General features: G+C 38.4%; 1 protein-coding gene across 17 annotated transcripts in view; it reads right to left on the reverse strand.

Annotated features, from left to right (window-relative positions):
* The window catches only part of TTLL5 (tubulin tyrosine ligase like 5), a 268339-nt gene that overhangs the window by 199016 nt on the left and 52760 nt on the right, over positions 1–16563 (reverse strand). For 15 of the 17 annotated variants that reach the window (XR_005988409.1, XR_005988410.1, XM_041758913.1 and 12 more), the window contains 4 exons: positions 8805–8886; positions 7177–7238; positions 5925–6019; positions 3650–3691 (listed from right to left, as the gene is read on the reverse strand). Coding sequence is in view for 15 of the 17 variants with exons in the window: in XM_041758913.1 (XP_041614847.1) it covers positions 3650–3691; positions 5925–6019; positions 7177–7238; positions 8805–8886 (281 nt within the window). In the remaining 2 variants the exon portion in view is untranslated. The remainder of the gene's footprint in view (positions 1–3649; positions 3692–5924; positions 6020–7176; positions 7239–8804; positions 8887–16563) is intronic. The other 2 variants (XM_041758911.1, XM_041758910.1) reach the window with 1 other exon arrangement.

Genomic DNA, 16563 nt, shown 5'->3' on the forward strand with positions numbered 1-16563 from the left:
TCTGAATTTAGAGAGAACCAATGGCTCTGTTTAGAGAGGCTAGACAGCACAGGATTTTAACTACGAGGTAGGTGCTTGGAGAGATGTTAAACTGCCCCATTACTGCCTAGGTCAGCATTCTGCTGTGCAACCAACATGCATCAAAGATGTAAGATTATCATTAGTAGAGCTTATGATTTAGAAATATACCCAGAGAAGAAACCTTTATTGCTAGGGAAGAACTGACTGAGAATGTGAAATCATTGAGAGGAACCACCTGTCTCCGCTAAAAGTAGTGAAAAACAGATGCTGAATCAGAAAAATAATCCTCAGCCTAAAGAAAGCTACCACGTACCAGCAACGAGAAGAAGTGAACAAAACACAGAATATGAAAAAGGCGAGGTATCATAAAGGATACCATAACTGAGGGAAAACAAGAATAAAACCTGTTTGACAGAGAACACATATGAGGAATAAAAATGTCCTAATGCAGTTTTACAGAGTTCTGTGTTAGAAACAAATGAACTAGAAATAGCTCAGTTTGTATGTGACACATCTTGCCACCTAGAAAATAAAAGGTAAAATCAAGTTTAAAAAGGAAAATGATTAATGCCAACAAATGAAATAAAAGGAACAAAAAGAACCACATAAGAATAAAATCTGGGTGGGAAGTAAACAAAAAGTGCCTAATAGAGAAGGTGCAAAGTAACTGATAACTGGAAGTATACTTTGAAATCAGAGGAGAAAAAAAAAAAAGGTAAGTAAGTAGACTTGTGTTACAGTTAAAAAAAGATATGCAACATCTGGAAATTTGGAATAAATAGAAGTCAGCAGGTCTGAAAGACATGCATCTTGTTATTAAGGGAACTGGCTTTAAAAACAAAACAAAACAGGGATCCCTGGGTGGCGCAGCGGTTTGGCGCCTGCCTTTGACCCAGGGCGCGATCCTGGAGACCTGGGATCGAATCCCACGTCGGGCTCCCGGTGCATGGAGCCTGTTTCTCCCTCTGCCTGTGTCTCTGCCTCTCTCTCTCTCTCTGTGACTATCATAAATAAATTAAAAAAAAAAAAAAAAAAAAAAAAAAAAAACAACTTACCAAAATGACTTACAATTATGTTTGAAAAATCATGAAGAACTGAGGAGGTACCAGAGGATTTAAAAAAAACAAATGAGGTACCAATCTTCAAAAATGTAAGAAGTGTGCTTCGGATGATTACCGCCTGGTAAGTCTAACTTGAATCCCTAGTAAAATAATGGAACAAATATTAAAATAAAAAAAAATCTAAATATTTAGAGTTTCATGGACTCATGAAGAATAAGTATGGAGACTGTTTTATTTATTTTAAAACATGCTTTAAAATGTTTATTCTTAGGACAAAACTACTAAAAGGGGAGAATAGAGCAAATACACTGTCTTTGGGTTTTACAAAAGCATTTGTACAAATTTCATATAATTTTTATTCTAGATTATATTTCTAACTGGGGCTTACCATCATAACATAATGAATAAAAAGTACCACCAAGGAAAAAGAGTTAAAAGATGTAGGAGAAACAGCAGTGAATCAAGTGAGACGTAATTTTCAGAATGGGTATTGACTGAGTATTACTTAGAATCCTCACTGATGTCTGGAAGGATGGATAAATAAAAAGATAAAGTAATTTATTCGCATCTGTGGATGACAGCAAATGTGAAAAGAATGGCTATAGGTAAGAATATCAAGAAAACACCCAATACTAGCTATCAAATGGTCTGTACAAGGAAAATCAACAGGACTCAAAAGTGCGAAGGGGACTATGTAACTATGTGTCCAGAACAATCCCAAATATTTTACCTATGCTTTATTGCTTCTTTTACACCATACCTCCATGTATCCTCATTTAACTGACGTGGGTAGTAAGCCTGGAAGACGTAAGGGAACTTGCCCAAAGTCTGACAGCTAGTTAGTGAAAGAGCAAATATGAACCTGGGGCTGACTCCAAAGTCCAGGTGCTTTCCACAAAACCATATAGTCTGCCTTGGAACACAGAAAAGTAATTTCTGAGTGGGAAATTTGAACCACTGAAGGGAAAGAAGAAATGTAGAAAGAGACAATGGATTAAAAAGGAATAATCAGACAACAAGCAAAGAACTGTGACTGCACAATCTGACAGTGACAGAAAAAAAGAAAACTTGACAAAGTACACGGCCAGAGAAGAGAACTTGTTTCGTTTTTCACTTAGCTCTGACTAAACTACCATGGAGCTGAGAATGCTTTATTAATGGAAAGACAGTGACAATGCAGAACGCTACAAAGAACAAGAGTCAAAGAATTCAACATGTATAAAGTTGGCTGAATAAAGCTAGAAAGGCTTTGTGTCATATAAGTGGTGTTCAAATACACAACCAGGAGGGATAGGCCTTGCTTGGCCACAGGCTATTGCACCTACAGCAATTCAAGCAACAGAGCCGGATAAAGAGAATTAAAATGGGTGAAGGGAAATTAAGATTAGAATTACAAATCAAAGACACTTCTTCAAAATCAAATTCAGAAGACATGAATTAAGCATTTTTAAAGTTCCCCTTAAGTGAGATTAGATATCCCTAAAAGGTATTCAGAATGTAAGCTCTTTGAAGTCAACAGCTGTGGGGCTTTTTTGTTGTTTTTTGTTTTGTTTTTTTGTTTGTTTGCCATGGAGAGCAGCTAGCACATTTAGGTGCTTGCTAACCATATAACACTAAACATTACAGAGTTTTTAATTCTACCAACTCAACACCAAAACTTGTATTATGGAACCACAATAACCAGTCACCAAACACTAGACAAGACCATCAGTAAGCCTTTTCTTCATTTTTGGATTCATATGAACCATGTAAAGCACTTTAGCTACAAGAGTTGCAATTCAAGCTCCCAAGCTGTCCAGAAACTGTATCAAGGGAGTACAAAGGCCAAAATAAATATCCTGGAGCTTTTTGCCTAAGAACTAATAGTTGTAGGGGCACACTTCTGTATGAAACATCTATAGCCCTCATTTCAAAGCATCAAATAGCAGGAGCAGCACCCTCACTGCTATCTAATCACTTCAAAAAGATGTTTAAAAGAAAACAAAGATCTTCATAGAAGAAAATGAGAGTTAATCTCAAAAAACACTAAGAAGGACAGTAGGAAGACATACTTTTCATTAGGAATTGGAGATAAAATATTTTGTCTTTATTTTTAAAGGTAGCATCTCAGACACTGCAAATCACTGCATATAAAATATGTGCACAATCAAATGCAGCCCAATACTCAATGTGAAAACGTTTCCAATAGGAAGCTACTGACAACAATACGTTCCATTAGATATCTGAAGAAAATAAATGGTGTCTGTGAACTATATTTCCTTCCTGGAATATTCTGGTCAAAGCAATAGATATGCCTCTAAACCCTGTTCATCATTTAAATCCAACCACCTCTTTCACAGCATGATCACTATCAGGAAAAGAGGATTTATAAATTCCTGCAGCCCCTACTCTCATATTCTATATCTGGAAAGACCTCTGTGCATTCATTTTCACTTAGTCTATGTTATTAAAGTTCAAAAAGCAGGTGCATCAAACACGGACTGTGAAAGAGCAAAGCTAAAAGGCTTTTCCATTTGGGGACTGGAAAGAAGAATCTGAACGACGTCTCCAAACAATCCATAACTTACCAGTTTGGCGTCTGAGGACTGAAACTGAGCAGACACTGGACGCTACAAAAGACAGAAAAATGGAATAAAGCCTTATCTTCTCCTAACATACTGAGGCTTTCCAACTCTCGTGTCTATGATCTCACCAAAGAAGATGATCTCCAAGCAGAAACTAAAGCAAGAGCCCTCTTCTTTGTGCTTTTAAGACTAGAGCATTTATTATGTTTCACATCATTTTTTCCTATGGTATACCTATTCCAGTTTCAACTTCTCAGCAGGAGCACACAAACCTACTGCCACATCCTGAAGTTAGCTACTCCACTTGATGAATTTGTTCCACAGAATACACAGAACTAACCTAGAGTTTCTTTACCTTTTAAATAAAAGTGTCCTGTAGACCACTTATGGATGAAGTCATGCCACCTACTAGTTAGCAAAACAAATGGTGAACAGATTCTCTATGACTTGCAGAGTGGCCATTAAAAGCTGAGAGGCAGGCTAAGAAAAGGGGTCAATTCATTCAAGATTGACGTACAGCTACCTGTAGAAACTCTGTGAAAGCTGCACAGAAACATTCACAATCCTTTACACACAATCCTGTGGCTCCTACCACAGGAAACAATCTGCAAAGGATTGTGATTTCCTATATTCAGTTTTACTTGTACACCTCGGGTAATCCTCTTTTTCTTATTCAAAATTTAAAAAAAAAAAAAAAAACCTTTTGACCTGTGATGATGTACTGATCAAGAACAATCCTGTCGCCTGGTTTTCCTTCTAATCCAAGATATTAATACCCCTTAAAATCCAGTATACCCTGTACCATGTTGCAGCCATAATACTAACAGGGGACAATCTTAGAGCAGGTGGTCACAGATCGGCAGCCCCACAGACTGTCTCTAGCTCAAAGACATGTTATGTTTGGTCTACAAAGTATTGTTTCTTCAATTGGACCAGTTGGTGATATTTTAAAATAAGATTTCTGATTTCTCTTGACAGTAGGAAGGTCTGAGAACACGTGGCCTACACTCATGCATGGCAATGATCAGTTAGAGCACATCAGCAAAGCAGCTGCCCCTTTTTATATGGAGCACAGGTTCCCATCTGGCACAGCCACTTCTCTCTTAGCTGTACCATACCCAGCCCTCTTACTCATTTACATTATCTGCCTGCAGCCTCTATAAGCATTTGAGCTTGCAGACCCTTTCCTGTTCTGAGGAAAGGTTAGAAGTATAACTGCATAAGTAAGAGTGATGAGCTTGGCAAACAGAAATAGCACTACTTGAAATGAGACCAGAAAGCAAAAAGAAAAAAGGAAAATGAGTGGAGGCAGGAGGAGGACAAGTGGAGGAGGAATAAATGGAGGGTACAAGAAAGGGAAAGGGGAGGGAGAGTGGGGAAGGAGCAGCTATTTTTGCCTTCAAAGAGCTTACGGTCTAGCAGAGGAGCACAGAAAACTGAAAAGCAACAAATCAATGACTGTCAAAACCGTGCACTAGAGAACAAGTAAATGATATTGAAATAAAAAATAAAGGTCATGACAGAGTGGGATGGATTTAATAAGAAATAATCTCCAAACTTCTGAGCAGGCAAGGTCATCAATCCAGATGGGAAGAGAGGAGGAAGGTGGACCTTTGAGATAAGAAGAAACATTAAAGGCAAAGAACACAAGTCGCAACTAGCCAGGTCTAGAGACACAGGGACAGATTTGATGATGGAATAAGCAGGCAGAACAAGGAGTCAATTGGTCTAACTGGAACACAAATGCAGACGACACAAAGAGCAGTGCAGCATTTGATCAACTGACGTTTCAGACACATATAGGGTTCTGCAGGCATTTATCTCATTGAACCTCAATTAACACCTCATGGTCACTGAGCACTTGCAGAGAAGATAACTATTTCAATGGAGCATCTTCTTTACAAAGCTGGTCTGAAGAACCAAAAGAATGTGGCAGAATAATGACTAGGAATTTGGAGGCTCCCTCCCTGTGCCTTGTTTATGAGCATATCAATTTGAGGAAAAAAGCAGATGATTCTTGAAAAAGAAAAAAGGACAGATAGTGAAAAAAGAAGGCAAAAGAAAAGACAAACAAAAAGCAGAAAGTTGGTCAAAAAGCACTGAAAGCATATGCTATTAGCTAGAGCTGAATATAACTGCCTCCTGCCTAGAATGATCCCCAAACTCTCCTGCTCTAAGTGATGTCATATCCATAGTGCTTCAACTCACTCACTTACTCACTCAGCTACCACTTTTCTAATAAGCCTCCCTTGGGCTCCCTGCTGCTCAATTTGCTTACCTGAGGTTTCTGGAAAGGGTTTCGCCTGGAAGACTCAAAGGTGGGATAAATTGGCCGGGTTGATGCCCTCTGGACAGGATCCTGGCACACAAATCCTGAATGGGGAATGGCAAACATTAAAACCTGCCATTTTCTAAGAAATTAGCAGGTTTAGCTATATCTTTTCTTTAGATATACAAACTCAGTTTTACAGTCATAAATATCACAGAAATCCATCCTCACAAGGGTTAGGCATGGCTGTCTCAGACACACACTCCACTTGAACTTCAAACCACCAAAACTGGACAGCCTAAGAATGGAAAATACACAGATAAATCAAGCTTCCTTTTTGAGGAGTTGATTCTGATTGAAAAAGAGATGCAGATTCTTGGTGAACTTCAGGGTAAAAATGCAAACCACCCTTTAAAAATACACAGCTGTTTATAAAAAAAACAAATTATTTTAAAGTGGCCTCTCTGCAGGTAACTGGAAAATACTGTTGTTTTTACTGGGAGAATACAAAGACAAATGAGGGGTCCTATCCTAAGATCTACTTCTGGAACAGTTGAAGGCAGTCTCCTGGCACCGTTCAAAGGGGGCTTCTTAGATTAACAATAGTTTAAGAAATTAGGTGTGGGCTTACTTCACTTACTTCCTAAAAAGAAAAAGACTCCCATCCAGGGAGGCAAGTGTAGCTAAGTTTTACAGCATTTGCTGGTACACCAAGTACTGACTCATTTCAAATATATTTTGTCATGCCTTTTTAGAGTACTTAGAAAACGACAACAAACCCTCAATATACCCACCTCACTGCACATCTCCATTTCAAAGTTTTGGCTTAGCTACTCAAAAAGGGATTTCTTCCTTGGGTCACCCAAGGAATTATAACTACTACGGGAGAGACCATGTTGACACACCAGCAGAGATCGCCCAGCGGAAACATAGCCAGTTTCCTTTGTAACAAAGCTTCTTCAGCCAGTTGCACTCTCCCCAGCTCGGAGAAAAAAGAGACTTTCTCCAGACCTTTGCTCTTCCTCAGCTCATAATTCCTGTGCCCCAGGAATTAGGTCTCAGCTCTAGTTGTGGTTCAGCCTCAGGACAGGATGGAGCCAGGGGGAGTAGAAACATATAAACACTTGCCTGAAAATTAATTTTTTAGTACAAAACATTCAGCATGGCTTAGGAACTGCCAGTTGGCAACACCTAGAGAGCCTGACAAAATGGATGCTCTGGTTAAGTTTTATGTGAGTCTTCAGAAAACACTACTACTCACCTACAACAGTGAACATATCTGAAATCATACTGGCTTTAATCTTTAGGTCCAGAGGTGCATCACTAATAGAACAAAGAAAGAAAGGCCAATCGATGATGTTATAGATTAACAGAACAGCTGCCCTTAATGGGCCTCAATATAGCAGTGCTTCCAAATGTCAAGGAGAAGCAACACATAAAGCACATCAAATCCATGGAAAAAGAAAAAGAAAATCTGGGCAAAAATACTAGAAATAAAAGCCCACTGTTAAACCCATCCTCTGTAGGGCAGTCCCAGCACCAAAGATGATCCCATGACATGCAATCTTTTTATTCCAGAAGGTCTTGTGCAATTCAAACTGTGCACAAGTCAAGAATACTGTTTCATTATCATTGTGGATTTTAGAGGTTTAGACTTTTAATATGCTCTTTTATGAGTGTGTCCATCATTCAAATTACTTTTTACTGCTACAATTGTCAAATCACATTCACACGCAAGAGAAGAAACTCTGGTCATCTTTGTACTTTTTTTTAAGGCTACATTTTCTGTTCTAAATCAATCTTCTTAAGCTTTTAGGCTTGGAAATGAGGGCAAAATAAAAAAAATACAAGTTATACCAAAATATCACCAGATGATGCAGAAGGAGCCACATGGAAACAGAAATATGAACTGAAAGTTGGAAGCCTCCCTGTGGCAATGCTGCCATGTTGGCTTTGGTCTTGAGGTGTTCCTCCATGAACCAGATTACTCTGGCTGCTGAACCAACGCATCATTCTGGGGATCTCTAACTTCGTATGATGCACCTGCCTGGGCAATCTACAAAGAACTGACTTAAAAGAGTAGCCCAACATCTGAAGCATCTCTGATATCCAGCTCTATACCTTACTATGGGGGTTAAGCCAAACTCCCACCCCACAAAGTAGCGAATCGGTCTTTATTTGATAACTTGGCATTTTGCCAAAATTTTTCATCTTTAAAAATGCAGCTGCTGGGTGGTCTCTAGCATAAATCTCCAGGATTCTCTAGCTGTTTAGAGAAGTATATGGGTAATAGAAACTCTGACTACAGCTGCAGATATAAGCACAGTCTTCTCTGGTATTGAAAAATAGGTTTCTTTCCCTCTAAACAACAGATAGGTTAAAAAAAATGTTTTTAAGATTGTTTGAAGTTTTTAAACTCTAATCTTAGATGGATACCAGAACATGGAAAGGGTAAAAGGACCAAATATTATATATACTACCCTAGGCCCACCTCTATACCTTTACAGTATATGTGGATTTGAGTCTGTATAAACCTTTAGTACTAAAGGAAATATAACACTTTATGTATTTCTTTAGCCTTAGTAGAACATCTACAAAGTTAGGAGAGAAAGAGAACTAGAAATAAAAATGAACACAAGAAGTGTCCCTTAGAAGCTCAAGAAAACAGTTATCATAGATCACAAATTGACTAGAAAGATAGGGATTCATGGTTGTCATCTAGACTTTAATCACATGTCACAAATCCCTCAAATTTGGAAATTCTAGTCATTTCTATCTAATAACTAGGGTAAAAAAAAAAATAATGCCAAGTGAAATGTCTATTTAAAAAAGTTTACTGCTACTCATTGAAAGTTTGTCCTTTTCTAGTTGATAGGACAGACTACTTACCAGGCCAAAGAAGGGGAGAGATTTACTTCCAACAACCATGGCTTCAGAGTAGAATCTATGAGCACATCAAAGCCATAGAGTTCTAGAAATACAACATAACACAATACACAAGATCATTTTCTATGTCACAGCTGAACAAAAATCTGGAAGACTGAATCCAATCAATTCCCAAAAGAGGCCTAAAAATTTGGTGAGTATAAGTAATGAGTGGAAGTAGTAGCAGAGAACCTTTCAAGTTCAAGAGAAATTAATCAACCTCTAGAAATAACAACAATGTTTTAAAATTCCACTGTTTTTTATCATCCATTCTATTGACATTCCTGAGTTTTACACAGAAAGTGACCTGACCTCTAAAGTTATATGCTTATGGAAAAAAAGAAAAAGGTTAGGAATGGGAATCAGCATACACCATATTCTGAAAACAGAAAAATCTACTGAAGGAATTTCCCTGGGGTCCTTCTATTGCATTTTCTTAAGATCTTGCTTTTGCAACCTAGGTCAAGAATATATCGAAGAATAAATTATATTTATTCTTCTTCTTTCCTATGGTTTCAATTTCCCTTTGAAGACAGATAATAAAATACAATGGCCCAATATAGAAAGAAGAGAAGGGTGGGAGCCCATGGCAGACACAAGCCATCCTGCACCACTAATATCATTGAAAAAGGGGGGGAAAATTACATACATACATACATACATGAAAAAGAAAAAGAAAAAGAAAGAAAGAGAAAGAGAAAGAGAAAAAGAAAAAGAAAAAGAAAAAGAAAAAGAAAAAAAGAAAAAGAAAAAGAAGAAAAAGAAAAAGAAAAAGGGAGGGAGCCAGAGACCAAATTTTCATGGTTTCTGGATTCTTTACTGATTCTCTTCCCTAACACCTCAACTGTTGCAGAGAGCAAAGTAAGAACCATGGGCAAGCTTTTCTCCAAGGATGCAGGAATAATAGGACACTAACTTTGGAACCTCAGCTGACAACCTTTACTCTTATTATTGATGAGACCCTCTCCACTGTCCTCTTTGGTCTACACAGATCGAATACACCTGACTTTCAGAAATCCCACTCATTCTCAAACTTCCCACTCTGTATCTCTCAAATAAACTCTCTACATCTTCTTTCCACGAGAAAAGATGGGCTTCCTTACAGTTCAACCAGAGATTACAGGTCACAGCTCACACCTACAGAACACAACCAGGTGTCTTCCAGAAGCTCATTTTAAAATAAATATCATTACTTCAAGAAGGATTCTTCCCTTTCTCAATCCTCTCAAAAACACAGAAAAATAAATGCAAGTTTCTAAAAAGATGCCAAAGACTGTCTTTTGAACAGAAAATCTGATAAGGGACCAAGAATCCTACAAGGGGAATCCAGAAACCTGGATCTTTCTCAAGACTCTACTATTTATTCATTGTGGAACTTAGGGAAGTCGTTTCTCTCTTACATTTCTTTAGCATCCTTTCATTTCCTTTGTCCTCTCTATTAATCACCATCTGTCAATACCTCTGCTCAGTAACACTATATCCAAAATTCCTATTTATGCAACACTGATTAGAGGATCATATTCAAATCCTTCGCTCAAGAAAAGTTGTCATGAATAAATCTGCTTCCATGGTACTTATCTAGGATTCAATTTATTTGCAAAAATAATCACAAACTGACAGAGTCTGAGATGGGATTTACCTTCATGTCACTACACAAAAATCACTTATTAGCTGTCCTTTAAAATTTAAAGAAAAAGAAAGCTCCTTCACCTATCTCTTTTAGGTAACAAATTCATAACTTTTATGGCCAGTACATTCTTCTGAGTATTTTACCTAATCTTCAATCATCCCACAGAATATTCCCCTTTTAATCTGAAGGGAAAAAAAAGAACTTTTGTGACATAGCACTAAATATGGCATTTAAAAAGAAACACTTCATTGCAAAATCTACAAGTCCATGTTAACATTACACAAGCAAGAGCAGAGGATTCAACTGTCTCATAAAATGATAATATTATAAATAATAATAGTATGAGATACAGGGTAAGAATAATACCTGATGCACATATTGACCAGATTTGCAGAATCAACTACAAATGAAGACAAACTGAAATCAGAATGACAACTAATGAGACCCATTATTTAAACACCTTGCATTAAACAGTGAACACACTTACTTAACTGTTTCCCAAATTAAGAGGCAAATTCTTAGTTGAAATCTTAGTTGAAAGGCTGAGAACTAACATTCTGGGAAGAAAAGAAAATCCAAAGAGAGAAACACCCTTTAACCCTTTACAGTGCCAAATAAATTTTTACTCAAGTGAATGAAATCCATCTCAAAATCAGTTTGGGATCTAACCACACCTGTACACGCACAAGGCTTGGATCTACTACTATTTAAAAGTGGAGTTAGTTTGTGATACAAAGCCCAGCTCACCTAAGAGGCTGGAGCTGGAGGGAGAATGGGGAGGCAACAGTAAATGGTATGAAAAAATAGCATTTGTGTCAGGTTTATCTCTTAAAATAATCAACTTGGCTTAAGAAAAATAATTTGCATCCTTAGCAGGCTACAAAAGTCCTCTTTTAATTTATGACTGGTCTTGTCCGTGAACACTAAAGATTTTAAAAGGTAAGAAGTGGGTTGTACTGAGAATATTAAGATTCACCTTTAATATTGCATGTTTCGGCAGCAGTGTCTAGAATTTCAAAAATTCAGTATCCAGGATGAGATACATCAGTGTTCCTGTCATTAAAGGGTACAGGCAAGCTAGGGTTTTCCCATTCTTTGTTCCTCTGTGTTGTCCTCATCGTGATAGAAGAGCAAGTATTTCCAAAGGACTATTGCTACCACTTTGTTCAACAAGGTGTTTCCTTAGGAAAAGTTTCTTTCTTGAGATGTATTTCTTTCAGCCCCCAGCCAAATCAAAATGAACATGAAAATTATGCTAGTGACTATTAAGGAGAAGCCTGACTCTACCTCTACTTTACATTAGTGCCCTTATCTCCCTAGTTCTTGAATGCAGCCTCCTGAAAAAGCAATCTACACTTAAATGCCTTAACCTTCTGAATGTCTATTCATTCCCCAACCTGGAAGAATTTACTTCTGGTCCCATTCTCAAAGTCAGTGACTGTTCTATGATCTCCAAAGACCACCTTACTGCCAAGCCCAAACATCTGAAACTGTTGACCACCCCTTACTTATTGGAACTTTCTTCTCCCTTGGTTCCAGGACACTGTTCTCTTCTGATTCTCCTCCTCCTTTCAATCCTTCTCTTCTGCCCAGCTATTCACTGGTAGGTTTGCTCAGGGTGGCATCCTCAGGACTCTTTCCTTCTCAAATTCTACTTCTCTTCTTGGGTGATCTCATGTATTCTCAAGGCTGCAATTAATATTATGATGATGACATTCAAATCTCTATCTTTAGTCAAGTTGTCTCCTGGACACCAAATCCATAACTCCACATGCCTTCTAGACAACTTCACTAGGATATCCCATGAGTACTCAACACTCAACAAAACATAAGTTGTTATCTTTCCCCCAGACCTGTTTGGCTTCCCATTATTCTTCATCTTGGAAAACAATAACCCCATCTGCCAGTCTTCAAAGCTAGAAACACTCTCTTCATCACCACCCAAATACTGCACATTACCACAACTCTATTTCTCTTTAATGCAGTCTTCTATATTCCCTTTTGAGATATAATTTATATATAATGAAAGGGAAAAAGCTAAGGGTAAAACAGGATGAGGCTTGATAATTGGATACATCCATGTAATACACACTCGTATCAACCCACAGAAAACATTTCCATTACCCCCAGAAAGATCCCTTGTGCCTCTTCCTGGTAAATACCCTTCCTCCCCTCATCACACCTCCAGACAATCACTATTCTTATTTTTTTCACCACAGATTCATTTTGTCCATTCTAGAATGTCATATAAATGGGAGCATATAGGGATCCCTGGGTGGCGCAGCGGTTTGGCGCCTGCCTTTGGCCCAGGGCGCGATCCTGGAGACCCAGGATCAAATCCCACATCGGGCTCCCGCTGCATGGAGCCTGCCTCCCTCTGCCTGTGTCTCTGCCTCTCTCTCGTTCTCTCTCTGTGTGACTATCATAAATAAATAAAAATTAAAAAAAAAAAATGGAAGCATATAGTATATACTCTTTGGAGTCTGGCTTCTTTCATTTAGCATTTTTGAGGTTCATCCACCTATCACTATTTTTTTATTTTAAAACAAGTTTATTAAGATAATGAAATTATTGCATAATTTACATACAACAAAATTCACCCTTTTAAAATGTAGTTAGATGAGTTTGGCCAAATGAATATACTTGTTTAACCATCTCAATTAAGATATAGAATAATTCTATCACAGACACTTGCCAAGACCCTTTAGAGTCAATTCTCACTCCCCATCCCACCAGCAACCATTCATCTGATTACTGCCTTTTACAGAAAATCAAGTAAATGAAATCATACAGCATTAGCCTTTGAGAGTGGCTTCTTTCACTTCGCATTGTGCTTTTGAGATTTATCTATGATACTGTGTTTCAATAATGTAGTTCAATCCTTGTATTGCTGTATAGTATTCCACTTTATGGATATGCCAAACTTGTTCATCCATTCAACAGTTCATGGACGTCTGGGTTGCTACCAATTTTTGGTGATTATGAATAAAGCTGCTATAAACCTTCACATACAGTTATTTGTGGGAACATATATTACTTTTCTTAGGTAAATACCTACAAGTGGAATTGCTAGATCACGTGGCTGTCTATTTTATTGCTGCATAGTTCTTCCCTCCTCATTCCTTTCCATAGGACTAGTCTCTCCCCACCCACTGCAGTCCATTCTCCACATGGTCATCAGAATTTCTAAGACATAAATAGTCAGATAGAGACAGGCTGTGAACAGGCCCAACAACAGATACTTGATGTAGGGTTGGCTCCTGCAGGACTTTAAATTAGTCACTTCTAGTCATGTTGTATAGTATTTCTTTATTGTAACTCTGTCCTACCAAGCTTTGGGTCAAATTATGATAAAAATGAATGAAAATAATCTTACTGCTCTCTTGCTCAAATAAAGCTCCAGTGGCTGTCTGTTATCTATAGGATTAAATTTAAACATGTCAATCCTCTATAATCATGCCGCAATCTGCTTATATCATCTCATCTCCTGCCACTCCATCCTATCAGGCTCTGTGTATCTAGTCACACTGAGCTTCTCACTTCAAAAAATGCCATATTTTGTCTGTACCCTGTGCTGTGCACATCATATTCCCTCTGTCAGAAATGGCTCTCCCCAGCTTCCCCTAGGCATAGCTGGTAGCTCCTGTATATTCCAAGAGTACCTGAGTCACTCTACACTACTACCTGTACTGTCACTTTTCATTTCATATCTGCTCCTCCCCACCACTTGAGGGGAGGGCCATGTCTCTTTTTTTTTTTTTTTTTTTTTTAAGATTTATTTATTTATTCAGAGAGAGAGAGAGGCAGAGACACAGGCAGAGGGAGAAGCAGGCTCCATGCAGGAAGCCCTACACGGGACTCGATCCAGGTCTCCAGGATCAACACCCTAGGCCGCAGGCGGCGCTAAACCGCTGCGCCACCAGGGCTGCCCCCAGGTCTCTTTCATCATCACCCTGCAAGCAGCCTGCACCATAAAAAACCCATAGGAAGCAATCAAGAAACACTAAAGAAAGAAGAAGGAAAGAGAAGAAAAAAAAGAAAAAAATTAAGTGAAAAATACCATATAATTTTTATAAAAGACAAAGTAATTTATGGCTACTCTCCCAAAATAACCCTGAGACAAGACTTGGAATATTCATAATAAAGCTAGCAACCATAAAGATAATAAGAGACATTTTTATTAAGGTTATTACATATTGGGGCACCTGGGTGGCTCAGTCGGTTAAGCATCTGCCTTCAGCTCAGGTCATGATCTCAGGGACCTGGGATGGAGCCCCAGGTTGGGCTCCCTGCTCAACAAAGAGTCTGCTTCTTCCTCTCCCTCTACCCCTCCCCTCCACTAGTGTTTTCTCTTTCTCTCTCTCTCTCTCAAATAAATCTTTAAAAAAAATTTTTTTTGCATATTAAGATACATTAAGAAAAAACTTGCTAAGAGGTGGCCTAGGAAGGGAGGGGAAAAAGATTTGAAAGGGAAAATGATAACACATCCAAGGTCTAACAGATTACTAAACATATCATACCACTAATTGTAGAATCAATCCACTAAACCTCCCCAGAAACAAAGCCCCAGCTGCAGCTGTAATCCTGAGGCACTGGATGGAAAGTGCTGACATTAGCCAGTCTGCACTGTCAGTCAAATGATATTGTATAAAGGAAATTCTTTTTTACCTTGGCTTTGGATTTGAGTTGAAAACCTAAGGAGGAAGTCTTTATCTGGGGTCCAGAAGGAGAAGATAGAAAAAAGCAGATCAAGATCCCACAGGAAAATGAACTAAATAAAAGAAAAAGCCCAGAAAAAAGAAAAAAAGAAAAAAAAAAAAGAAAAAGCCCAGAGCCAATTTGTTAACTAGTCCAATAAATCAATATGGTATCTGGCTACCACATGTAAAGGTAGATTTGAAAGGAGTATCTAGGACTTGGTACTGTTGATTAGAGCCAAAAGAGTGCCTTTTTCAGGCCTGATCTGCTAAAGAGAATGATACCATTTTTCCTGAGATCTAGTTATAGGAGAGCAGGAGGAGAATCCAGGATATGGAGCATACCAAAAGTGTTCAGACTCATCAGAATTTGTCTTTATATGAGTGGGGAAAGAGCTACAGAGATCTGGTTCCCAAACTTGGCTTTGCCATTTGTTAACTTCATGACCTAGGACAAATTATTTAACCTTTCCAAATCCTTTCTTCTAGCTATAAAATATGGGTAATAAATACCAACAAAACTCTTAAGAGGGCTAAAGGGAATAATCAATGAAAAGCACTTGACAAACAGTAGGTATTTCCTCCCAAGCCCCTTCTACAGTAAATTTCCCTTCCCACCTGAATAAGAGCATAGGATAAAGCAGAAAGGAGATTCTCTTGAAAAGTGAACTGTTTAAAAAAAGGAACAAAATCGAACTGCTTTTTGACTTTCATTATGATTTTGTCAGTGGTGGTCAAGTAGTTTACACAGTTGGGGAATGTATGCTGCCCACTTTCGTTCCTTCAACAAGTATTTATGGACACCCACCCTTTGCAGATGTCAGCTTACCCTATGAAATGGTCTAGAACAAGAGCAATGGAAGGCCAAACTAGCATTCATTCACCAAAGAGAGGTGTACTGAGCATGGATTGTCCTGAGCAAAGACATCACTGGTCTTTGACCTACACAAAGCCAGCCTCTGTGGCATGACAGCTGGCTCAGAAGATCCCAGGCTGGAGAGGACCAGGATCATAGCCTGTTATTTCAGCCATCTTCACACACATAGATAAAACTGCTGTCAGCAGCAGTATCTGTAAGGGATAGCTAACATCCTGTTGCTCTTGGCTATTTTTCCTCAACTGGTCAAAAAACCCATTCTCATTGCCAGTTATGTAACAGTGCCAATGTCCCAAGCATACTTAAAGGGCTGCTGTTTACACATATATTTCACATGGTACCATATTTTTACAGTCTTGAAGGTAGTAAAAATTAGACTGCCGGAAATCTATTTTATTGGGAGAGACATTAAAAACCCTATAAATCAAAAGTGCAGTGCTCAAGATGACCGGACTGCCAATCACCTTGTGGGCCCCTGCCCTCCAGGCCAGGTGTCCTTCATGTGGGCTCTTCCACTGT

The sequence above is a fragment of the Vulpes lagopus genome, chromosome 6 (assembly GCF_018345385.1).
Source record: "Vulpes lagopus strain Blue_001 chromosome 6, ASM1834538v1, whole genome shotgun sequence".
Lineage (NCBI taxonomy): Eukaryota > Metazoa > Chordata > Mammalia > Carnivora > Canidae > Vulpes > Vulpes lagopus.